The 8,545-nt window shown below is 34.2% G+C and overlaps 1 protein-coding gene across 1 annotated transcript; it reads right to left on the bottom strand.

The window, feature by feature from the left end:
• Nucleotides 1–763: 763 nt before the first annotated feature.
• Nucleotides 764–7,353, bottom strand: LOC150098458 (leukocyte elastase inhibitor-like). Its single transcript, XM_090404545.1, has 2 exons — nucleotides 7,124–7,353; nucleotides 764–2,095 (listed from the first exon to the last, which is right to left on the bottom strand). The coding sequence occupies exons 1-2, from the start codon at nucleotides 7,140–7,142 to the stop codon at nucleotides 864–866; spliced, it is 1,251 nt and encodes a 416-aa protein (XP_090260671.1). The 5' UTR covers nucleotides 7,143–7,353; the 3' UTR covers nucleotides 764–863.
• Nucleotides 7,354–8,545: the final 1,192 nt, after the last annotated feature.

Raw genomic sequence — 8,545 nt, 5'->3', positions numbered from 1 at the left:
TTCCTTGTAATACTTAATTTTATCATCAACAATCCTACAATTCTCTTATTTTGTATAAAAGATAATAAAAATCCATCTTGTAGCACTTAGGAGGGTGAAGGACTCTGGCAGCACTGTGTTTACCACAGCGTCATATTGCTACGCGCGCAAGCATATGCACGTCATAGTGAGATGCGAGCTATTAGCGTAATGCAGCACTGTCCGTCGCGCAGTTCCACTGTTGTTTATATGCAGTTTGCGCCAGTAGTAGAATGTTCGTAGTGCTTATCGTGTTTACTCCGTCTCTTTAAATATTTAGACATTACAATTAAAGGATTTAATTATAATGTCAAAAAATTATAAATTCATTTCTTTAATTACAATTAAAGGAATGGATTTTATTTTTAAGTAATTTTGAATTATACCAAACTGTATAATTTTATCGATAATAAACAATATTGTAAATATTTATAATGTCTGTTTAGTTTCCAAGGTGTTTACAGAGTATTCTATTCAAGCACTCATTTAAAACAACTATTCAATAATTTTTTTAACCACGCTACCGGTCAAGACTTCACGGTTATCATGGATGCGAAGTGCATATTAAAATTGTGATACCATTGATATTACATTGAAATATATGATGGATACGAAGCGTATGCGGATGCGTATTTGATCCATAATGGCGCCTGTAAGGTGGTTTTAATGATCTTGAAAATGAACAAATTAAAAGTCCTTGCGTGGTAATTATGTGGACAAACATTATATGAAATACTTATATTAATAATATCGAATCAACATTTTATTTCGAAATAATATACAATACTTATTGTGTAAAAGAGAAACAGCGAAATAATTAATAATAATAGTTGGTTTAGATCGCTTTAAGAAAACAGTCCAAATGAAAGTTCGCTAACTCGACCACAAAATAACAAAATTTCACTCCTTAGGTCCACAATAAAGAAAAGGAAAGGGTGATTAGCAACAAATTCTTTTTTCCATGGCTGCTTAGACAAAGGACGAATGATGACACTATCACTTCCTGCTGCCTCGGTGCCTTCTTCGTTCACTTCAACATAAGCTTTGTGGACCAGCTCTGAAACTTGGATATTAGCTTGGTCACTAATTCCACCAAAATTCGCATCGTTAAAAGCTTTCTCCATACCCATCTGCTCCAGCACGCTTCTAAGTTCCTTGGAATATTCCAATTTAAATTTAGGAATCATAATGGTATATATTTTCTCGTTTGTTAAGTTATACGAAATCCTACTTATAAGATCTGTTGACAGCTGCTCCTCCACTGCTCGAAGTCCTGAAAACTCATCAGGCAACAGAATCCACATGACAATGTCGTCGCCCTTGTATGGCAATTCCAACACCTTGAACCCATCTTCACTCAACTCAGCATAACGAAAATATTCTTCATGCATGGTCATCATCGGCACGGTATTACTTAAAGCAGCATGGTCATCTTCACTGTTAAAGAATGGAACTTGCTGTGTATTGCTGAGGTTGAAGTGCTTCTTCCAGACGCCTTTGAAGTATACGGCATTCAAATTTATTAGCTGCGTATCTGCTGATAAGTGGTCAACAATTGTCTGTATTTTGTGGTTAGTTTTCTTGATAACCCATACATTAATTTCTTCAGTGATATTATTGGACTCATCGGCAAAATCCACATTTTTGACCTCAGTATCATATCTCCATTTGAGTCCCTCGACGAACCTAGGAATAATGGAGACATTTTTATCGACATACAAAGCACTGGCGATATCGAGAGAGTAGCCCTCAGTTGATTTGGTCAAAAGACGCAGCAATTCTTGAAAGCCTACATTAATTTCATCGTCGGAAAGTTTGGTGGTGTCATATCCAAGAGTATGGCGAATTTCTGCTGCCGTAGAATCACGTGCTCCGTAAAAAAGCACAGCTAGAGCTGTGGATAAACTCAGGGGAGAGTAAAAGAGGTTTCCAGTTTCATCTGACAACTGTTTGTATAGATTAAGAGCAAAATGTTTACACGCACTGGCCACCTGGAGAGAAAAGTGACCAATCGATGGAGATCCTGTTACTTCAGCTACAACCATACAGAAGCAGAAGAGCGCGATGGATGCCATACCTGAAATACCAACGAAAGAATTAGTTAATATAAGCATCGGTTTTAAAACTAAATCCTTTAAATAATTACCTTACTTTAGTTATTAGTCCGCGCGGTTATGCGCCTCGCAACCATATGTCTGGGAAAGGAGTGCCCTGCGTTCGATTCCAGTCTCCGACGTGAGTAGCTTAGGATCTTTCTCAGACATAGCCAAGTTAGCCAGTCTTGGGCGTGGGCCGCAAGGTTTTTCCAACCGCAAGCAGGCTAACTAGCCCCGTGAACAGACATAGGATACTTTCTGGAATAAGGAGCAACCAACCTATTCCGTAGGATTCGGCTCCGAATGCCAACACGGTAAAAAGTGTAGGTCTAAGAGTCAGCGAAAATCAGGAACTTAAGTTATTAACACTATCTCTTTTCACCTCTACAAATCCTGTCTCAAACGAATTTTAAACAAACCGATATAATTCACATTTTGGTGTTACTTAGATGAAAAATGTACGTAAGTCCATAATGGACCAATAAACAATAAATCAATTATTATTTTGAGCCTAAATAACAATCCTATCCTATCCCAATGGCTTTAACAGGCCTTTAAGGCCCACAACCTTCCAAGCATGCTTAGATTTCGTAACCGAAATACGAGGATAGAATGGTCACTCCTATGCCTCAAGGTATTCTTGGCTGTATCCCTGTGTGTTCACGGGGCCGGTTTGCCTGCTTGCGGGATGAAAAACACCAGATAAACTGGCGGAAAAAACCCTACTGTCCGCGCCCAAGACCGGCTAACTTGGCTATGGCTGAGGAAGATCCTTAAGCTCCTCACGTCTCCGACGGGAATCGAACCTAGGACACTCCTTCCCCAGGCATATGGTTGCGAAGCGCAAAGCCACTAGGCTAACCGCGCGGACCTAAATAACAATGCTTCAGTATTATTTATGTTTTGATAGAAATCATACTAACTATTAAATGTTAAGTGCATGTGAAATAACCCATCCAATCTTCCCATTGGTGTCAATAGCTCAATCACAGTAAAAAGTGTAGAGTCAGGGTGAATCAGGAACTTGAGTTATTAACACTATCTCTTTTCACCTCTACAAATCCTGTCTCAAACGAATTTCAAACAAACCAATATAATTCACATTTTGGTGTTACTTAGATGAAAAATGTACGTAAGTCCATAATGGATCAATAAGCAATAAATCAATTCTTATTTTGAGCCTAAATAATAATGCTTCAGTATTATTTATGTTTTGATAGAAATCATACTAACTATTAAAAGTTAAGTGCATGTGAAATAACCCATCCAATCTTCCCATTGGTATCATTGAGTCATTGACACCAATGGGAAGCTCAATTGCCTCACGACCAAATAAATTGTCTTCTAGTAACCTGTATAACTAATAGAGTGATTTATCCTATCTGCATTATGGGCTTGCTTGTTTTCCACGATGAAAACCCGAGGTATTGGGAGGAAACTTTCTACCAACTCCATATGATACCAGCTAATCATTTTCAACTGGAAGAGTCCTGATAAAGGTTCTTTGCATTCTAGATGGGATTTGAACCCAGATATTTCCAAACAAAGGTCTTCATTTATACCAACTGAGCTAAGAAGGCTGCGAAATAACTAATATTCCAAATGTTCATTTTGGAAATCCTACAATTTTAGTTTATTTCCAATTCTTTATAGATTGGAGATCGCAGTTTTTTTTTTTTTCATTTATTTTTTTTAATCTAATTTATTGCTAAACTGTGGATGCTGTTAAAATGATTAAATTGTACGAACAGTAAGAATATTGGTGGTTCTTTCAAAGGGGGGTTCAATGATCTTTGATTTATTTCCAATCAAACTTTGTGTGTGTGTGTGTGTGTGTGTGTGTGTGTGTGTGTGTGTGTGTGTGTGTGTGTGTGTGTGTGTGTGTGTGTGTGTGTGTGTGTGTGTGTGTGTGTGTGTGTGTGTGTGTGTGTGTGTGTGTGTGTGTGTGTGTGCAACTCATATGTACGCGTAATTTGTATTGGTTAATTTCTCTTGGTATAAATTGGTGTATTACGTTTATTCGTGTATTGTGTATATTGGTTTTACTATTAGGTGTATTCTTTTTTAAGTTTATAAATTTTGTTTTTCTAGCATTGAGAATGAATTCGTTCACATGAAACCGATGTGTCACTATTTGCAAATCTACTTTCACCATATTCTGCGTTTCATTTACAGAATTCGTTTTGAATATCAATGCAGTATCATCTGCAAAGGTTTTTATTTGATAACAGTAGGTCACAGAAGTCGTTGATGTAAATTATAAATAGTACTGACCCAAGCACAGAACCTTGGGGAACACCCACATTTTACCTAAACGAAATTGGCATAACTTTTGTTGATTTTTGCTGCTTGTGATCTAGACGTTAATTAACTCTTAAACCAGTCATTCGCAGCATCTAATTCCTATATTCTGCATTTTTTAAATAAAATATTATGGGGTACTGTGTCCAAAGCTTTCTGCTGGTTTACAAAGACTGCCAAAGTTAGTTTGTGTCGATCTTATGATGAATAAATCAAGTTTGTGAAGTTTAGCAGCGCGTGGCCAGTGTTTAGTTCCTGTCTAAACCCTCACTGAATCTTAGAGAAGTGTTTTTTCCTCAAGTGTGTGTGGATTTGACTGTCCTTGTAAGAAACAAAGCGAGACCACCAAAAAACACAACCCCAGGGGAACACGGAACTGTATAATTTAAGAACAAATGTTGACATAATAATTTATAACAGAAAGGCAAATTATGAAATACGAAATGAGCTTGATAATATCGAAGTAATAGAAATCGTCACTCAATCTATAAACAAAACTCAAGTCTGGAAAACAGTAAACTCTCTATCTTTCTAGCAAATATCTAAATGGAATCATTCGAAGAAAGAGCTATGAACACTGACCCGTTAAGACAAGACTCTGGAAAAGATGCAATTGTGAAGTATTCTTGACAATAAGTCATGATCAAGACACATTCCATCAGTTCTTAAATTACTGGAATAAGTCATAGCCAGAAATAGAATTCATGGAAAGTTCGTCAAACTTTCTCGTTCTTTAGACAGACTGAAGATTACAATATACAAAAACTAACTCACATTAACAGGGATTGAAATGATCAGTCTGATTATTATCCAGGCCAAAAACTAAGAAACATATCAACATAAGAAGCTCAAATCCAAAGACCTAAAACTCCTTTTGTTCAGGTTTCAGAAGAATGGCTGTGGAAGGGGCAGGGGAGAAAAAAAAAACAAGAAAGACATTTACCATCCTTTTTTTGAAACCCAGAAACATCACATGAGAATGATAATAGCGAAGTAACGGTAAATGTTAACGAAACTTTTCAAGAAACATGCCTGAAGTATACGAATGTTTATCTCCTTTGGTGTGTGATTGAAATGTCCAATATTGCAGACAAACATAAAAATCCAATACATCAACGTATACAGGAGCATGTTAGAGACGTCACATATGAGACATCCAAGAATCAGATTCAATTGATTACACTGGCCAACAAAAAAAAATTTTCTGCTGATTATGACCTGACACTTGTTTTTTACTAATTTGGGTGCGCTGATTTCAAATATCAAACCTATTTTTCCCCTATGACGTCAGGGTTTTCCTCTATGGCATTTTCTTTTTGCTAATTTGTAAGTTTTTGATAGTTTTTAGGAGGTAGTACTATTTAGAGGATCAAAAAAATCGATTTTTTAATTTTATTTTCTAAAAGTATGTACTTTTAAAAATCTGTTTTCCTAACTTTTTATCAAGACATTGGAAAAATTCCCGAAGATATAGCCTATTATTCAAAGTGGTGCGCAGATCAGAATCGGAGCGCTCACCGCTCTGGCTTGTCAAGACTTAAAAACTATGGAAGATCGGTACCAAGGAAGATGGAATTCTCACATGATAGCCAACTACTGTTGGAGTATTCAAAGGGATTGCCAAAACAGAACACACAGTAGAAATTGTAACAAACAAAAATTTATTCCTTGAAACTGATGTGTAAGTAAAATTGTTATTTTTTTTATAAATATTATTGTAATTTTTAATGAATATTGTTAAGTAGTTATGTATCTAATTATCAGCCTCTCTCGCATTCAAAGCGCCAGAACGTGCCGTTGCAGGTTCTTACGCATTTATTCGTTTACTAACAAGCTCTCGAGAGCGGTGAGCGCTCCGATTCTAATCTGCGGACCGCTTTGAATAATAGGCTATATCTTCGGGAATTTTTCGAATTGCTTGATAAACATTTAGGAACAGATTTTTAAAAGTACATACTTTCAGAAAATATTAAAAAATCGATATTTTTTTGATCCTCTAAATAGTACTGCCGCCTTAAAACTATCAAAAACTTACAAATTAGCAAAAAAGAAAATTCCACAGAGGAAAAACCTGACGTGATCGAGAAAAATGGGTTTGATATTTGAAATCAGCGCACCCAAATTAGTAAAAAAGCAAGTCTGATATAAAAGTCAGCAAAAATTGTGTTGGACTGTGTTATATACTAAATTTTGCGGATCCCAAACGACAGCCAATCTAAATAAAACAAACCAGAGATCTTGCATCGATGCTATGATAAGATTGAGAGAAAGATAACGAGAATCCACAGAAATTAATGCTTAATCTTGACCATTTTGAATGTAAATCTCAGCTTAGCTTATCAGGTTGTATTCAATTGCAATTCAGCTGTGGCGAATGTGAGACCACTCACAGCGTACAACAACCCCATTAGGTCTAGAATGGTTTAAATAACACCATCCGTTTTATTAATTCATTATTAGTGTGATGATAAGTTTATTGTGTGTCTCCGATACTTTCCTTCTAATATTAATTAATATTAATATTAATACTAAAACTCATATTATGTTTTCATTGTAAATTAACATATAAGTTCACAGACTGCGTTTTTTTTTTCTGTGAAATGTAGTCAATTAATTAAAAACTTATTTAATTATATGAAGCAGTGAAAAGAAAACGGAGATAGAATTTAAAAAATAACTGAAATAGTCAAAAATCAAAATAAACTTACCTGATAAACACAAATTCATGTACACGAATAAACTCCCAGCCGCAAGTGCTTACTGACACTTATCTGAAATCGATATTTTACGCTTCCTTTGGGAAGGTCAATGGCATTGGGACCAAACTGGTTTGAACGAAATTTCGCCAAGCTTTTAAAGCTGGTTTAACTGGTCTCCTATTAGTGCATGTAAGTTGCTGCTTATTGACATTAAATTTATGATGCTACGTAACGAGAATGAAGATTCCATCACGAGAACCCCCCCCACCCCCACACACACACCCGAATCCAAAGACAGTGGAGTCTGTGAAGAAATGAAACTGGAATTGTACATTAATTTTATTTCAAAAATTTCATATACGTAAAGGAAACTCGCATGTGAATAAAAATATTTATATTTATAAAACACGAATATTTGTTATAAATTAATATTTATAACAAAAGCACTAATAGTTTGTTTGTTAACTGCGTGTATTTCCTAGCCGATTTGCTTGTGTGAAGGGAGAAAAATCAAAGTTTCGTTGAGAAAAACCCTATTACATCCAAATAAGATTGACTAACTCATTTTATTTTATTTATTTATTTATTTTATTTTTTTATTTTTATTATTTTTTTTTTGAATATTCGGTTTAGGAAGATTTTTTAACTTTTTTATAGTTCTAACTTTTAGAAATTGGTAGACTGACTCTAGTCAGGATCTTTCACCATCTCAACATTTGATTTCTGTCTTCTGGCGTCATAGATGTATTACTAATCTAAACTAGTATTAAATGTAGACGTATGTAAATAAAATGAATGTTCGTAATTCAACCTACAAGGGTCTTTCTTTTGACAGTTTAGCAAATGAATATTCGCTTTGAGGTTTTTAAGACAGTTTTTTTTTTTTTAAAAAATTGGCAAAATGAATTAAAATAAAAAAAATAAATAAATTTGAACTAAATATTCTAAAGCTACTTTAAAATAACAAAAAATAAATTTGAAAAAACTAATATTAAAATCTAGTTAATTAATTAAATCAAATTAAATATTTGATTGATTTAAATATTAATATTTTAAAATACCAAGTAATAAAGCAATAGTAACACAGAAATCCCATGTAATACACTCGAGGTAATATAATACACCCATGTAAATATAATACACCCATGGAAATAATAAAAAAAAAAGAATTATCACTTTTATATAAAAGTGATAATTCTTTTTTTTTATTTCCATTTATAACTGGAAATACTGATACGCCAAATTCTATGATGTCCCGTTTACATGTAGTTAATTAAACTATGTAAAAATGTATTCTTCAAAAAAATTAAAAACTAATAAACTTAACTGAAAAAAAAAAGAAATTTCTACAATTTATTTAAATAGGTTGAAAAAGTGGAATAATATTATGTACACCTATTCTATTTTTTAATATCTGAAATACATCAATAT

This window comes from Typopeltis vanoorti, chromosome 15 (genome assembly GCF_054136105.1).
Source record: "Typopeltis vanoorti isolate ZY-2024b chromosome 15, IOZ_Tvanoo_1.0, whole genome shotgun sequence".
In the NCBI taxonomy this organism is placed as follows: domain Eukaryota; kingdom Metazoa; phylum Arthropoda; class Arachnida; order Uropygi; family Thelyphonidae; genus Typopeltis; species Typopeltis vanoorti.
This window is presented reverse-complemented; position numbering and strand designations above follow the sequence as displayed.